Raw genomic sequence first — 18,420 nt, 5'->3', positions numbered from 1 at the left:
CTTCAATTAATGATGCAATAGCCATGAAACAATATTTGAAATGGCCATTTGCATCTATTTCATATGCAGGAAATGAACCTACAAAAAAGGAACAAAATAGAACAATCAAATTAAGTATACATCATACAATAAGTATACTTCATCATAGGTATTTCAGTAAAATGATATACAACAACTAGCTAGTATACCAACTATACAAGTAAAATAGTGAATGAAAACATATAAATAGTATTGTGTACATCATACAATAAGTATACTTCATAATAGGTGCATCAATAAATGATATACAAAAATTGGCAATAGTATAAAAAAACGAAATAAATTGAACAAGATACTAAATTAAGTGGTAGAAAACAAACCTGGATTTATTTCTTTTAGTTTTGAAAAGAACTTTGGAATCAAAGCATAAGAATTATCGGCATCTCCTTTCAACAACTTCATAACATATTCTTTTGCTCTTCAAGCCTTATAATAACTAACAGAAACTCCATAATTCATACGCATATGGTGAATGATATCTTTTGGTGTTGAATGAGAATAACTATACCTCAAATAATCAATCATACATTGACTAACAAATTCTGAAGATGCTTGCTTATGAGAAGAATGAACAATCATTGAGCAACTATGATCACTAACATATTTTCGAATCATCCATAATTCACTTCTTTTATAACGTGATGCTCTAACAAACCAAAGACCACCATCTTCATTACATCCCAACTCAATAGATCTTGAATAAGATCTCAATGTCTTAAACTCAAAATTAGTCTTGACAGCTATAAAGCGGAATGCCTTTAAAAAAATTCTTTACTACAAAGCAAATCATTCTCCTTAAAAGCCACCTCATCGTTAGTATTAGTAATATCAACATCTCTAAAAATTGTTAATTCACATCCTAAATCAGCCTCAACTATGGAAGAAGAAGAACCAATTGACACATCCAATATTGTGTCTATAGAATGAGCAACTAAAAGATATTGGGTAGATTGATCATTAACCAATGTCAAGAACCAATTCACATCTTTATTTTCAACAATCTTAAGAAAATGTTGAACATCATTACTACCTATAGGCAACAAAACTGAAAGCTCAATACATGTCTCAATCTGAATTTCTATCAAGTTCACAAAAGAATCAAATGATGATATCACTCCATCAACCAAAATACAATTTGTTTTCTAGTTCACATAGCACTATTGCTCATCCCATTGACCACTATGAAATACAATGACTGCAAGCTTAACCATAACTACAATGAACTGCATTCATTTTGAGAGAATAAAAAACATGTAATAAGTGTATTAGTCAACTAATACATATAATAAAAGTACATCAAATCACGGTAAAAAACTGATACAAAATTTAAAAAAAAAAAAAATCAAACTCTGCAAAGCCCCATTCGATAAAAGAGATGAGAAACAAATAAAATAGATGAGAAAGAACAAATTGTAGCCTTAATTTCTGATAGATAATGATCAATTCACATAAAAAGAAAGAAACGATGATGATCGACTCAAAAAGAAAGAAAAGATGATGATCGATTCAAAAAGAAAGAAAAGAAGGGCTTTAAAAAAGAATATGGGAAGAAATACATACCTGAACAAGAAGAGATGGCAGAAAACAGGAAGAAAAAGTTGAAGTGAAGAGATGTAGCGAATAGGAGAAAACAAGAACAGTGGAGATTGAAGGACAGAAAACCACGAAGAGGAAGAACAATGAAAAGAAAACAAATAAGTGACAGAAGAGGAAGAGAAAATAGTGTAGATTTAAGAGAGGATTTTTGGAATAATGAAAAAATCCTATTTGTATCGTGCGCCCAATACAATTTTCCTAATTTAAATCTAATTAAATACACATAAAATTGATGACCATTAAATTGATCCAATTTCAAACTTGCAAAATATAATTTGACTACATTTTCAAACAAGTGTTGAAAAAGTGGTCAATAAAGAAGACTTCTTGCATACAAAGACCAAACAAACTTTTGTATAGAATCACTTTTTACAAGTGTCACAAAACATAATAAATTGGATGCCCCATTCCAATACCTTAGTTTCATACTCTTAAGATTAACATGTAATCCAATTCTACGCTGGCTATTACAGAGATATTGAATGTTATACCATTAGCATTGCTGAGGTAACAGTTTCATAATTATGAGTAAACAAACTTACAAACAGATATACATCTAACATGGGTTTCAAATTTAGATTTTGCGATCAATGAAACAGAAAATTCTTTTTCAAGCATTTTGTATTATACATTGCTTCAAACAAAACGAAACGAAACCAATTTGAATCCAGAAGGCAGTTTTTTTCACTAAATTAAATTCTGAATTTACAACACTAAACAGGCAGTGAAAGAAGCTGTTTTCTAGCTATTTGCCATTACAAAAAACCCCCCAACAACGGGTTCTTCTTACTCTTCTTCCGTTATTCCTTCAACCTCCTCTTCAATCTCTTCCGTCTCTTCTGTCTCTTTTTCATCCTGACCAAAAGAAAATCCCCACATAAGCATTTCCAAAATTGAACCAAAATATCCAACATTTTAGACCTTAAATCTTACATCTTCATTCTCAGCATTTCGACTTTCCAATGCCTTCTCATATTCCGCTTTTAGCTCGGCAGCTTTATCTTGGTAAGGCTTCTTCTCCTGTTCATCATTTAAACATTTAGATATGTTGGAGGTCACACACTGATTTAACAAAGATGGATCGCTATCGCATTGCCAATTAATAATATGTTGTCTAATAAGATAAGCTCCAGAAGCTCAAAAAGGTATTTCAGTCTATTAAAAGGAAATCGTTGAGATCCATGTGCGATGGAATAATTCACAAAATATAAGCATGTTTTCAAGTGGTAACGAATGTTAACTCACTTCATCAGTCATTGACTTCCATTTCTCACCACCCTCCTTTGCAACCTGAAATGTATCAAATGCTCAGTCGGTCAACAGGGTTTATAAAACTTTGACAAATCAATACAATTTCACTGGGCACTTGGGAATGTATTTAGATTTGTGCTAACCTCCTTAACGCCCTTGGAATCAGGATTGGCTTCTTTATATGACTTTCTGAAGTCATCCCTGAAATATCACAATAAGCAAATTCAATCAAGACTCGAGTAAATAGATACTTCCAATGTAGTAATTGGATAAATATGGGAGGAACTTGCATACATGAAGATAAAGAAAGCTGTAGGAGGGCGTTTGGGGGCATTTGGATCTTTGTCCTTCTTCCCTTTCTTCTCAGTTCGGGATTTCTTAGTCTTAGGTTCAGATGATGCTGATCTTTTCCTGTTCGGTGAAACAAACAAGTTATTCAAGCTCGAAGCAAAGCATCTTCTTAACCAGATAAGAATAGGGGAAGATGAGTATGATACTTTTCAGCTGGCTTTTTGGATTGTGTTTGCTTTTCAACAGTCTGAGACTCTGCAGGAAAACAGGGAGTTTAAAGATCGGTAAAGAATGAACGCGAAGAAAGGTACTATGAAATCTACACGAAAAGCATGCCTAAATTCATTCTAATTTTGGCGTCGAGGCTGCAACTGTGCATGCTGATTAAGGCCACCGGAACACTTTTACCGCACTCGTCACTGCAAGCCAAAAGTCGATCATTCAAACGAGAGAAATCAGTTTCTACCGTTGTCAAGAAACTCAAATTTGCTGCTTCTACAACTTCTCTAGTTACGTTTCATTCAACTCTAAAATAACTCCAACCAAAAGGCAAACTGATAACCAAACACTGTCAATCCATAGACAACACAACTCTAGAAACCGCAGCTAATTAAGAAATGATTGAAGCAATGAAGTATTAAAAAACCACAACATCAACATACGAATAGATCTCAGAGGAAAGAAAATGAACAAATACGCAGGGTACTATGTCCTATTAACCTTAAATCCAGTTGATGTAACTCAACATGAACTTTCATAAAGAAAACGAGCATTGCTTCCAACTCTACAACTAAATCAGACTAAAAGACGAACTGAAAATCAGAGATTACGGATGCCTAAAGACCAAGACAGAGACATAAACTCCAAAAACCAGATTATAACGCATATAAGCAGAACCAGAAAGGAAACACAAAGTTTCAGAGATTCAGCAATACAACTACATACTCATCAGCCCTCAGACAGACAATGTAAATCAACAAGTATACGCAAAAAGAATATGGAGAGCGGAAGAAGAAGAAGAAGAAGAAGAAAAACGCACCATCTAGCAAAAGCACTGCCGTCTTTGGCCCTCACAAGCGAAGGACCAGTAGCGGCGACGTCAGCAGGAGTAGCCTCCACTCTCTTCCGGGACTTGGAGGATCCTCCGCCGGCCATTTCTTCGTCTCCTCGGGTGAGCCGGTAAATTTGAAAATGCAGAAGAATTGAGGGGAAATGGGATTTCCTTCTTCGGTGATGAAAAGTGAAGCGGCAATTGTTATTAAAGCAAACCAAGTAAGAAAGAGGGAAAGTTTTTTCTTCTAAATTTTGGCGCCCTTAATCCCCGCGTTTTTGTTTTCGTTTCACAAGGATTGCTGACTTGGCTCCATCTATTGCGGTTAATTTAATACCGTTTTGTATGGACGTTTCAAATTCATACTGTTTTTTTGTCTATGCAAGAGCGCTCCTTCAAATAATGGGCCTCGAGGGGCCTTAGATGAGCTTTGTGTTTGGGATTTTGGGTTGTATAACTCTCTTTTTAACTCATATACCATAAATTGCTATATGATATTACTTTAACCATCTAAATTACTAATAAATTTTATAAAAAATTTAAATAGACTAGTATATTACATAAATATAGGCTCAAATTAGTTAATACTCATTTCTATTATTTAATTGATTTATAACAAATATCTAAATAAAAAAAATCGTGGAATATAGTTTTAGAAATAAGTGGGATCCAAATTAATTTAATATCAATTTTTATTATTTAATTTAATTTATTTATAACAAATATCTAAATGGAAAAATGGTGGGATACGAAATAAGTGGGGCCCAAAATAATTTAATTGATTTATAACAAATATCCAATATGAGGTATATATATACTAAAACATATAACATAACTATTATAGATTGTGGATAAATTAAAGTATAATGTAATCAAATACATTTATAAAGGAAAAATATGCATGTATGATCATGTCATTTATTACTATTTTAGTAATATTTATTCTACAAACAAAAAATTTAAACACAAATTCTGTAGGAATTATGTATAAGGTATTGTTGTATATAATATGAGGTATATATATACTAAATAACATATATGAATTCAGTGTATATTTTATTAGTGAAAGGTTCTTATATCAATTTGTTTATGTTTTTTATTTAAATATTCATATATTATGTGGTAAATAATCTGTTATGTTTGAAATAATATTGATATAGAAAATTAGAGGAAATCCTGCAACATTAAAAAGTTGTCGGCGATGGAAAAGATAATGTAATGGCTACCGAAAAGAGTGAACAATTAGGTTAAATTATATTTTTTAGAAATAATAATTAAATAGTTTATTACAAAATAAAATAAAATTACAATTATTATAATATATTCTGATTTATAATTAATTTAAAAGATACTTGAAATTTATTAAAATATTAATTCTCAAATAAATATTAAATACAAATAGTTTAAAATAAAGTAATTTTTTAAATAATCTTAAGAATATAATATATATTTAATAATCGTATTATATAATTAATAATTAATGAAATGTTATAATTGTCCGTAAAGTATTATCTTTCCTATTTAATAAAATAATTTTCAATGTTTGACATTTGTGAAATTTCTTAATAAATTAAGGTCTTTTGTCTAAAAGTTTCTAGACACAAATGTCTCCAAATTGCAACCGATTAGTCTATGAGATAACTATACAGATACCAAAATTGGCATGAATAAGAAATAGTAAATCCAAAAACCATTAATTTAATAAGAAATTTCACAAATGTCTTAATTTAAAAATTACTTTTTAAAATAAGAAAGATAATATTTTACGGATAATTATAACATTTCATTAATTTTTAATTATATAATATAAATATTAATTAGATATTAGATTCATATTTTTTTAAAATATCTGAATTTAATATAAATTTCATAATTGATTAATTAATATGGTAATAATTTTCAAGTATCTTTTAAATTAATCATATTAAATAATTGATTAATTAATATGGTAATAAATTTTAAGTATTTCTTAAATTAATTATAAATCAAAATGAATTATAAAATTTGCAATTTTTTTCTAATTTGTAATAAACTATTTATATATTTTTTTTTTCAAAATTATATCTTTACTTAATTCTTCTCCCTATCTGGTAGCCACTATATACCTATTTTTCTCCATCGTCGGCAGTTATTTTTACCTATTCTCATCCAATTGAAACTTTTAGATATTCAATCATAAAATTCGAACTTCTTATTACATTGTTTTCTCAATTTGTATTCAAATTTCTCATAACCGTAAGCTGCATAATCTTAACAAGTCGCCGACATATACAATTCTCGATCACCTGAAGCTACGATAAAGTCCACAGTAAGTCATTTGTTCTTTTACCCATTTAAAATTAATGTAAAGACCCGTCATTTCTAACTAAGCCAAAATCGTTAAATTAACACAAAGACTTGAGTCTACACAAAGTACCAAATTTAATTAAATTTAAAGTCTCAAGAAAACAAAGTTTATTTTTGTTTGGGTCCAATTTAAAATAACCAAAACTTTCAAGAAAATAAAACTAATAGATTTATAGTCTTTGAATACAGTTAAACCTCAAATTTTCTAAACAGTCTCAAGTACGAAAACAAAACAATACGGTAAATCACTAAGCGGAAGCGAATTTAAAGTGTTCCATATGGCGATCACACTTCCTTCCTGGCTCTCGCCGGTTTGCCACCTTTATTACCTTTACCTGAAAAATTAAACATAAAGGGGTGAGTATAATAATACTTAGTAAGGGACCCACTGCTGGTCCCGTTAGGGGAAAATAAATTGTTAACGTCCTATTGGAAAACCATGTACAGTCACAGTCGTGTGATCCCGTAGGGGTGATACACATTTCAGTTTAACGCCTCGAAGGACGTACATTTCAGTATAGTGTTCTGCAGAAACACTTAGTAGTCTAATGCTCTCAAAGGATGCATAAAAATTGGTGATCCCGTAGGACACCTACAAGACACACATATCTCAATAAAAGCTAACAATTTTCCCCTCAGCCATTCTAAACATTTTGATAATTGTTCACAATTCAGTTATAAAAATTCCCTCACATAGACCCCTTATTCAACCCCTAACAGTTGTCATACACTAATTTAGCCAAGGTCAGTCTGAAACATACCAGTACATCATTTAACAAACTAAATAGTCACACCTCCTCCTAAGTCTACAAGGGCACATTTAAGACGTCTCCTCTGTTCACAAACACACAACTATAACAGTACATCATACATTCAGTCCAGACAACTATCAATCTAATAGTTAAATCCACACTTCAAATAAGCAACATCTACGAAATTTAGTTGCTTCCTCATCCTTATGTCTATACACACACATAACCAGACAATCACAACATACACTCAACCACAAGTCCACATCAATCCATGCACATAAATATAAATTTCTCCCATGAAACCAACCTACACGTAACGACAAAAACTCAATACTTTCACCAAGCCATTCCCTCATCCAAATCATTCCATTGTTTTCATGAACTTACCCAAACAAAATTGGAGAATTAAGCTCTAAACAACCTGTCGAAACTCCAAGAACTCGAACACTGTCCACAATGACACCTTCAAGAACCCACATAGAACCAATCGATTATTAATTTAACATTGCATTCCCGAGAAAAATACACCACACAATCCATAACCCATAAATAATTAAAATTGGTGATAGATCAGGCTCCAACTTACAACGAATGGAGGAATGTCGGCTTAACAAATCTGGCACGCGAACCAAAAGGATATGAATTTGGATCTTCCACCGGCAGCATGACGGAGACCAAACAAAACAAGACAGTGGAGAATAATGGCAATCGACGGCCGGTGACGTCCCTCAACACCCGAGCAAAGACGCGAGAGAGAGAGAGAGAATTTTCTTTTTCTTTTTCTTTTATAATAATATTATAATAATAACAATAAATATATATTATTATTATAACATTTCCAATCCTTTTCTCCCCTAATTTCTTTTCTTTAAAAAAAAATTTCAAACAAAATACAATTTAATTTAAAAGTAAAATACCTTAAAGTTCGGGGTTTTACAATTAAATAGTTAAACAACAAAACTACATGATTAGTTCATTATGTGTATATCATCTGCGTATATATTAACAATATACCCCCCATTTTAATGTTATTCTGATCTGATTTTATAAATATATACCACATATTGTTTATTATTATACTAGTTTTATAATATTATCGCATTATGTAATAGTTTGTATATGTGATTTATTATATATATACCACATCTTATTTACATTTATATTAGTTTTATATATTACCCGTGAGATATAATACTTTTAGTTGATGTTTTATATGATATATACAATATATTATTTATATTTTCTTTGGGTATATGTTGAATGTTCTAATTACCTTTTTGCATTTGCTCAACAACTAGAACATTCAACATATACCCAAAGAAAATTTTTGATATACCCAATATCCATATGAAAACCCCCATGCGACGTTCCTAAAAAACTTCTCTTCGATCCGATACCTCAATAGGATATAACACATACAAAATCACATTTTTGATTCTGTTGCCTATTCAGACTGAAATTTTTAATCTATGTAAGATACCAAATGCAAACTGTGTATAGAATATATACAACCTAACATTGTATCTTTCGGCCATCGGAAAACAGATGAACTGGTCGACCGTTTTAGAAAATCTTCACCGTCGAAATTGCTTATTTCAACTTCACGACCGAAAACCAAAAACTCGAATCACTTCCTTGACTGCCGAAAGGGCAACGATTTAGTTGAATATGAAAAGTGAAAAAACTTTCCTATTTTAATGTTGCACGATTTCCTCCCATTTTCTATATTAATACAATATATATTGTGTGAAAAAACTACCTAATGGGCATATATGTAAATTGGACATATTTTTGTATAATATTGTGGCTCATTTAGTACATTTGTGTAAAATTTGATCAATTTGTGTTTTTGTTGTAAAATCATGGTAAATTAGAAAATTTAGTACCTAATGGGCATATACTAATCTTCCCTTTTCCTATCACGCATTTGAAAAATAGGATGTATTTTACAAATAATCTTGAAATTATAACTAAATGTGAGATTTTGTTTATGGACGAGATTGAAGCAATTTTTTCTTAATATATCTTCCAAATTCTTAGTTTGTATAACATGAATTATTTATTAACAATTTCAGTAATTTATAATTAAATAATACATAATATATATTTTGAATAATAATTTGGAATTATATTGTTAAGGAAATACATAAGATATATTTTAGTTTAGATTTCGAAAATTTAGAGTATGATTTATTATGGAGACCATGTTAATTAATATCTTTTTTTTATTTTAGAATGTATATTTTGATGGTCATTATATCTATTTAAAAAATATTTCGAAAATATGTATGTTTTTATAATATTTTGAAATACTATTATTCACGTCACTTGATTTTATTATTTTAAGTGTTGTATTTTAAAATTTATCTTATTTGTTTAACATTTTTTGTCGATTAATTACAATATTTATAATACATCATTTAGCATTCGTTTTCGATTATAATAGTAGAATAATAACAAACAAGTTTTTGTTATGACTTTACAGTAAGTAAAGACGATTTTGGATGGTAGATGGATCAAACCTTTTCAATATCTCGATTATCATGTTGTTGAGGTATATGTTCCATTTTCATCTTCGTTTCAAGGATTTGTAGAATGTATCCAAGGTAGATTTTTTCCACCTACAGATTTTTTCATGCATCGGTTGACCGTTTATTGGGATGATTGCAACAATTTGAACCTTATTCGGATTGTTGAGGATAAGGATGTGTCTTGACTTAATTGTGTTAGTTTTGTCAAAATTTTCTGGTAATGATTTACCAGTGGTTATTGACTATGTATCAACTTGTGATGCTGGAACTACAACGTATTTGATCAATGAAGTACCCAAATCTCAAGATTTGCATCGTGATACGGAGATTATTTACGTTAATTTTTTTTGAATATTCGTATGTTGGAATACCTATTCAAGTGAGATTAATATTTAAAAGTAAATCAATACTGAAGAAAACTATTTATTGGACTTCTAGAATCAATTTGTAGTTTGGTTCAAAAATGGTTATACGAACGTCTTACCAAATGAAATTTTCAATGCATGCACAAAACTCTCAATATATGCAAAAGATATGATTCGAGAAGTTGCAGGGGAAAATCTCTCAATGAATGTAAGTTGATTGATATTTGAATAGTAAATATTATAACTATTAAGACAGTTATTTGTACATGAAATTTGTTTTAATATTTTGGCAAATATATTATGTAAACCAACATGAATTTGAAGTTCACCATCGTAAGGAACAATATGTTGTCAATATTGTATACCGTACATGCTTGTGTCATCAATGAGACTTTGATATGATCTCTTGTTCACATGCATGTATTGCATTGTCTACAAGGAATCTTCATTTGCACACGTACACTGATAAGTTCTACTATGTTTCAAACTTGATAAACTTGTACATGAAGGGAACACGTCTCATTGGTAGTGTATACCAAATTATAAATATGTATCAATGTGGCAACAATGAACTCATTCCACCTCAGGTTAAAACACTTGGGGTGCCTTTAAGACAAAAAATTATACTATTTGTTACGGCAGATGTTATCAAAGTGGTCATAATTGTAATTCTTGTATTACATACAACATTAAGTTCTCATTTTAGCATTTTCCTTAGTTCTTAGTAATTATTTTTAAGTACTGGATTTTGTTATTAAATCGTTAATTCTTACAAGTATTACCTGTTATTATTGGATTTGCTTGGGTATAAGTAAAAAAATTGTGCTTATGTTCGTTGAAATACAATTTTCCCATATTTTTCGATTTTGATATTTTATCAATTTAAATTAATTTTTGTTATTGATCCAAAATAAACTTTTAATTTTTCTTTTTTCTTTTTTTAAAATTAGAGCAAATAAAAGGATTTAGAAATAAACTCTAAAATATAAAATATTATGCCAAAAATAGTAAATGTTGATCAACCAATTGGTAGAAGTTTTTTAAAATGTCAACAATGTCTTTTCATAGATATTATTGATAGGGCTTTGGGTTTAGGGTTTAGGGTTTAGGGTTTAGGGTTTAGGGTTTAGAAGTTATCACAATCAACGTCAATGGTAGAAAACTTATAATAATTATCAATTGTTATTATTAACGACTTTCAATTTGAGAAAATAAAAAAGAAGCACTATTAATAATGACAAATAAAAGATAACACTAATAGTAACTATCAATAATAGTAATTGATAACAATTATCAGTTGTAGGCTTTTAATTTGAGAAATTCGAAAAGAAGTGTCCAAAATGGTGCCTACACGTGAATTATTTAGTATTTTACTAATTTTGGGTTATATATAATTATTTTATCATCGTGCTATCTATACTACTATTTTATACTTAAATGTCATTTATGCAATTAGTTTTATGTATTTAGACGAAACATTAATTTCGTAGTTTGGATAGTAATTAAGTTAGCAACATTTATAAATAATTGTAAATATAATAAAATTAGTATATGGTAGACTATATCACTTGTAGATTTCTACATCATACGTGTTGCATGATCTATCGTTGGTAAATTTATTCTAGTTAAATGGTATATCGTCCGTAGAATTTACAATTAAATAAGTTAATAAAAATATTATAACATTTGATGAATGCACTTATAGGGGATTCAAACATTGGAATCTATTTTTAATCTATATATAGTATACATAAAATCTCTATTGTGTGGAGAAATTTTTTTAGTTCAATTTAACATTTTGACTATAAATGTTTTTACTGCATGAACAGTGAGTTAATTTTAACTATTTCTTGCCATTTTTCTAACAATTTCAATATTTAATTAAAAAAATATTTATCACCCTAATTAACTCGATGGGTAGTAGAAGAGTTTTTTTGGGCACAATAACAAGTTCAAGAAAGCCTCTTAAAATTCTCTAATCCACATTTTTTACCAATTTATTCAATATAAATGTATGATATCTCCTATTTCCTTGAAACAACGAGTCATTGTCAAGTAGAGATAAGTGCAATTGTTAAGTTGAGAGATAAGTGTAAGATAAATAGTGAATATTAAAAATTACGTATCAATTAGGTGGAGACAAAAATGCAAGAAAACAAAAATTATTTCTTCAACCTCGTTATACAAATATCTTCTTTCATTTCTTTGTAAATATTATCTTTTATATTTCTTTAGTTGTTTTTTTAGTTATATATACGAGTTTTTTTTTCTGCACATTATTTTTTATTATACTTTTATGTTTTTTCTTCTAACAGAAATGAGAAAGTAAAAATGACATAAAAAATTATTTTTCAATATGTTTTTTATATTAAATTAGTATATCTCTTTGTCGTGCTTTTCTATACCAACACTCTAAAATTTCTAACATTTTATTCGGAGAATGTTTTTTTAAATTTAAATTTAATATTATTTTAAATGATAAATATTTAACATTTAAAAATAAGCACAAACCCAAAAGAATTGGAAATTCAAATATGATGAAACTAAATTCAAATCAATAATTTTAGATACTTATTTTCAAATCTTTAGTTTAAAAATATTATATGACATTTATATTCCATAGTTACTATGAACGTCTCATAGATATTTGTACAAACATTCAAACTCGATTAGTAAAAGACAATAAATTAACTATTTAATCTCCTAAAAAACTAACATTATATATATGAATATTTTCTACATCAATTCTTCAATAGTAATTGATATCGTGTTTGTGTATACTATTCGACTCTCTTTTTCTTTATAACTTCTATTTCTTTCAACAATCGTCAATAATATAATATAATTCAAAAGTATTCTATAATTTAAAAATATAATATTAATTTTTTGAAAAGGTAAATTAAATATTATCACATTTTTCATTCCTAACTAAACTTGAAATAAAGAGATTAACTAAATAAATAAAAGTGAAAGAGTTTTTGCTATTTTATGAACATAAAAGGTTGTATTTGCTATTTTATAGAAATTAATTTTAAAACATCTCTACTATTAATTATTATTAATTCTAAAATAAAATAGGTTGAGAGCTAACTCACTCTTAATCAATTATGAAATTGTATAGAAATTTTATAAAAATACAAAAATATAATTATTAGTCAAATACTACTATAAATTAATTTTTAAAGATAACATACATCCACGTGCAACTTATGTAAAAAAAATCTATAATCCATAAAAATACGAATAAGTGAATAAACTTTTTTTTTTTTTTTTGTAGAATTTTACCATTACTTTTTTTAAGAATATATGCTTTAACCTTGCAACTAAAAAAAGTTGTGAACATTTTGTTTTAAACATTTAATATGATTATATGTGATGCTAACGTATATATACACACGTGAGAAATTGCTAATTATTATTTAAAATTATTATATGTTTATTTAATCTCAAATAGGTTAGACGTAGCCAATTTACGGTCAGTGAACCATATAATTCTTTGTGTTGATTACTCTACAAGTTCTTAATATATTCGTATGTCAAAATTTGATTCAACCATCTCTATCTAATCCTTTTATCCCAATAACTCATTAAAAAAGTACATACTTTTTTGAATCCTTATATATAAATATTTTGAAGTAAAAAATAATTTCTTTAATATAGTATTAAGATAATTCTTTCTAACCATCCACCGTTTATTTAGTTGGTCTCTATAAATGCACAGTGTCATTGGAAGGTCCATTCAAACTATGAGACTCACGAATATGAAAAACAAAATGAATATTAGCATTTTAATCATTTCAAAAATCACAATTAACCTGTAGGAATAAACGGTGTCTTTCTTCCATTCATGAGAATAACTAATCTAGAGAAAGGACAAGACTATTCAATAACCATGAATAAGTCTTTAAATAAGTGCTCTTTCTCTAAATTTGAAAAGCAAATTTGGTTTTAGTGTTCTATACTTCTACCTTCTCCAAAAAATATTTCTCTCTATTTTCAAAATCATTGAAGAAAGTTCGATACATTCACAAAGTTTTAATTTGTTTGTTGATCTTCTGAACACGGTGCTACTTCTAGAAGAAAGGTAATATGTAACGACCCAACTTTTCTAGGTAAGTCGAGGTCGTTAATTTTTGACAAAAGACTTTGGTTGATACAAAATGAAATGTAAGCCAATTGAAAAACAACTTTAAGTCATGCCTGATTTTCAAATATTCCAGAAAACTTAAAAATAACAATATTTACAAATAAAAGTTTGTAAACTAAGTTTTAGTACATCTTAAACCTCAAAAGAAACCATAAGCGGAAGCAAAATGACACATTTCCTATGGCAATCACGCTTCCTTCCTGCCCCTCGCCGGTTTGCCACCTTTATTTCCTTTGCCTGAAAATTAAACATAAGAAGGGTGAGTATAACAATACCCAGTAAGAGACCCTCTACTGGTCTCGTCAGGGGAAAATAAATTGTTAAAGTTCTATTGGGACACCTTGTACAGTCGCAGTCTTGTGATCCCGTAGGATACACATCTCAGTCTAACGCCCCGAGGGACGTACATATCAGTCTAACGCCCCGAGGGACGTACATATCAGTCTAGTGTTCTGCAGAAACACATATCAGTCAAATGCTCCCGAAGGTGCACAATAAATTGGTGATCCCGTGGGACACCTACAAGGTAAACATCCCAATACAATCTAACAATTTACCCCCTCATTCCATTCAATCCATCTTTCAGTTACTTCAAAACATAAAGTTCTTTCTCTCAACGTCCTAACAGTCAACTTATCTCACTTTAGTCATATGTCTGTCAATAATATACTAATACGTCAGTCAATCAACTATACAGTCAATACACCCCTCAGTTCACCAGCTCACAGTCATACTTTAGCGTAACGTACACCCAATCTAAACGACAATCACAAGTTCACATCTGCATCTCATACAAGCACAATCTACAATTTCCGTCCTGTCCACATACACACATTTATATATAGATTCCAGGACAATCACGACATACATTCGACGTCAAGTCTACTTCAATTCACATACATTCATATATATTTTCAGTCAACCCCAGTATACATTCAACACACATACAGTTCACAATCACAGTTCACAATCACAATTGGGTCCAGTAGAAAATCCCTTACCTCAAAGTTGGGGAAGCTCCTTAATCAACTAACGTCCTCGAAACAATCCTAAGCACAACAAACACAAAATTCAATTACTTTCACGATACATATCTCACTTACTTTCCTCAACGTAAGTTCCAACTCACCGATATATTGGCGAACTGAACCCTCAACAACTCACAAACTGGTTGTGAATGTAAGGGAGCCTAACGTTACTCCCAACACCTCAACGCACGACTGTCGAACTCGCAGCAAAATCCTAAGTGTGGGTCGGTCAGCGGTCGGCCAAAGGGAACGTGGCGGCTGCCTCAAAATCGATCGACGATCTGACGCGGCGACCGGGCTTCACAAGATGTATGTGTCGACGACTTCACGGAGGTGAAGACAGACGCGGTCGGAGAGTCGCGCAGCAGTACAGAAAACAGAGGAGAACGGAATGGGCGGCGGCTGGAAACAGAGGTTGCGCGGCAGGGCTTCACGAACCGGCCGACGGTTGCAGCGACGGATCTGAGCTACTGCGAACTGCAAGGGTGAAGCACGAGCGGCGGCGAGGACCGGGCACGGTGACGCAGATCTGGACGGAAAGTTACGCGACGCACGGAGGAAGAAGAAGAGAGAAAAAAAAAGAAAAAGAAAAGAAAAAAATATATATAAATAAGGATTTTCTTTTTCTTTTCTTTTTATTTAAATTAATAAAATAAAAAAAAATATATAAAAATATATAAAAAAATGTAAAATATACATTTTCTTTTTTTTTACCTTTGGGCTTTACATAATATGTTCTATTCTGAAAGATAATTACTCTCAAACTCGAGTACTAGAGTGAATAAAATTATCTTTAAAAACAATGTGAATTCATTGGATTTAGATCTTTATATATGTGTTGTATGTGTTTGTTGTCCATGCATTTGGTTTCTTTCATGATATTTTACTTGGTTTCGATTTAATATAATTGCACCCAATTTATCCATAATTGTTTAGAATCCATTTTAGTACATGTAGAATTGATTTTTAATGGGTATATATTTTATTTTCCTGTTTATTTATTTTCAGGATAAGTTAAAGAGTGATTTATTTTCCTCTCTTAATAATATATATTTTATTTTTAACCAAAATTTTCATTATTCTATTCAGTTGGTTATGTGTTTTTTTTACTTCAAAAAGAACTGGTGCAAATTTCTATAAATTATGTTTTAGAATTATTTAAATTGAGAACTTGAGGAAGTATTCATATATATATATATATATATATGTATGTATGTGTGTATATGTATATATATGTGTGTATATATATTTGTATCATGTTGAATTTTTTTTACAATTTCATATACATATGTATATTGTTCTACAAAGGTATTGTATGCGTAAATCATGAAAATTATTGCCAGTTTTCATTCCACTAATATTTGTACTTTAATTAGCGGGTTGAGGTTTGTAATGGGTATATATTTGTACTAATAAATAATTGTTTCAAGTGATTCTTAAGTTTTCGTGGGTTGTTATGTATTTTAATTAGTCTAAAAACTCTTGGAAAAATAACATTTGAAAATTTTCCTTTGGCGAGATTTTAATAATTTTTCTTTTGGACACTTTATAATTTTGGCATGAGTTCACCCTTTGGCATATATGCATTGGATTATTGCTTGATGTTATGCTAGTTTTGTATTAATACAAGTGTATGTATTTTCATAAATATAACAAAACACCAAAATATTTACGGCCTATGTAACAAAATAAAAAAGTTCATAAAACTAACAACTTTTTTTAAAATATTTCAGGTTTGTCATTTCTATTCATATTATTTATTCTCTTTGATTCGAACATAAGTCATCAAATGATCAATTAAACACAAGAATTGAGGTTTTTAATGGAAGCAAATATTGCAAATCAAATGAAAACCACCATTAAAATTGTAATTTACTATCGTAAGCAACCAATATTTATTTTATGCTAAGTGTGCATAACTTGTCACTCAACAAGTGAGTAAATGAGAGAAACATCTAAATGAGACAATCTAACTCTTAAAAGAATATTTTTTTTTTAAAGAAAAAAATCTAAATATAGGTCACAATGGAATGACTCAAATGGAAATAATTGTTTCTCACAAATTTTCATACAAAATCTAGATCTAGACAAGAATGGAGCAAAAATCAATAAACAAGAGTTTCACACCAACTAAAATTTATCACCTACTAAAATGCGCAGTAACCAAACGAAAGTCGCCTTGCCACGGTGTTCGAACTCTCTCGCCACATTGTGTTGTCTTTGTCTGATTTCCTTCACCTTTCATTTGAAGATGTTGTGTGGCAAAACAAGGGAGATAGAGAGAAGATCCTATTGAAGTAGGGAGGGGAAGAATGAGGGCAAGAATGGAGAAGGGAAGAAGATCACATAGAAGTAGGGAGCGAACAAGAGTCGACGTTGCCATCTGCCAAGGAAAAACTAGTGGAGAGGGAAATAATGAAAAACATGAAATTATGGTTTTTTTTACGAGGGTAGTTATGATATTTCACATCAAATTTGTCCTAAAACTCTTTTTTTTAAAAAAAAAAAATGTAATCCAAAAAATCCCCAACGCTCGAAAATGTGTCATATTTTTGGTAATTTCCCAATTAACTTTATGTTATAAAGTAATTTATACATTATTTTAATTCCCTTAAACAATTTGAACACTTCAAACTCCTTTAACACCAATTTTTTCTGTTTAGTTCGTTGTGAGCTAGTAAAATGACCTATAGTTGTAAGGTTCAATGATTTGAGATTAATTAATTAAATTCTTTAATTATAAATTAATAAACATTCATTAACTATGGGACATTTCACTAAAGACCTATATTTGCACTCTTTGTTTCTCAAATACTATTGATCCTTAAATGGACAATTTTTTTTTCACCCTACTATAAACATAATCCCCCTTGCCATTAAGAGGGTGAGGTCTCATTGTTCAAGTTCCAGAATTAGCACTTACGAGAACCTATCTATTTTTTTTTATAGATGGGAAGTAGTGAATTCATTATTGTGATATTGTGTTTCGACCAATTATTCACTTGACATTGTTTCTAAGATGA

General features: G+C 29.8%; 1 protein-coding gene across 1 annotated transcript; it reads right to left on the bottom strand.

Annotated features, from left to right (window-relative positions):
• Positions 1-2,186: 2,186 nt before the first annotated feature.
• On the bottom strand, positions 2,187-4,428 carry LOC101220938 (high mobility group B protein 7). The gene is made up of 8 exons (XM_004150147.3): positions 4,217-4,428; positions 3,514-3,596; positions 3,384-3,432; positions 3,181-3,297; positions 3,030-3,087; positions 2,881-2,925; positions 2,569-2,655; positions 2,187-2,490 (listed from the first exon to the last, which is right to left on the bottom strand). The coding sequence occupies exons 1-8, from the start codon at positions 4,330-4,332 to the stop codon at positions 2,422-2,424; spliced, it is 624 nt and encodes a 207-aa protein (XP_004150195.1). The 5' UTR covers positions 4,333-4,428; the 3' UTR covers positions 2,187-2,421.
• Between the last annotated feature and the right edge of the window lie 13,992 nt (positions 4,429-18,420).

The sequence above is a fragment of the Cucumis sativus genome, chromosome 5 (genome assembly GCF_000004075.3).
Source record: "Cucumis sativus cultivar 9930 chromosome 5, Cucumber_9930_V3, whole genome shotgun sequence".
Taxonomy (NCBI): domain Eukaryota; kingdom Viridiplantae; phylum Streptophyta; class Magnoliopsida; order Cucurbitales; family Cucurbitaceae; genus Cucumis; species Cucumis sativus.
The sequence above is the reverse complement of the archived record's forward strand: the minus strand, read 5'-3'. Positions and strand labels throughout refer to the sequence as shown.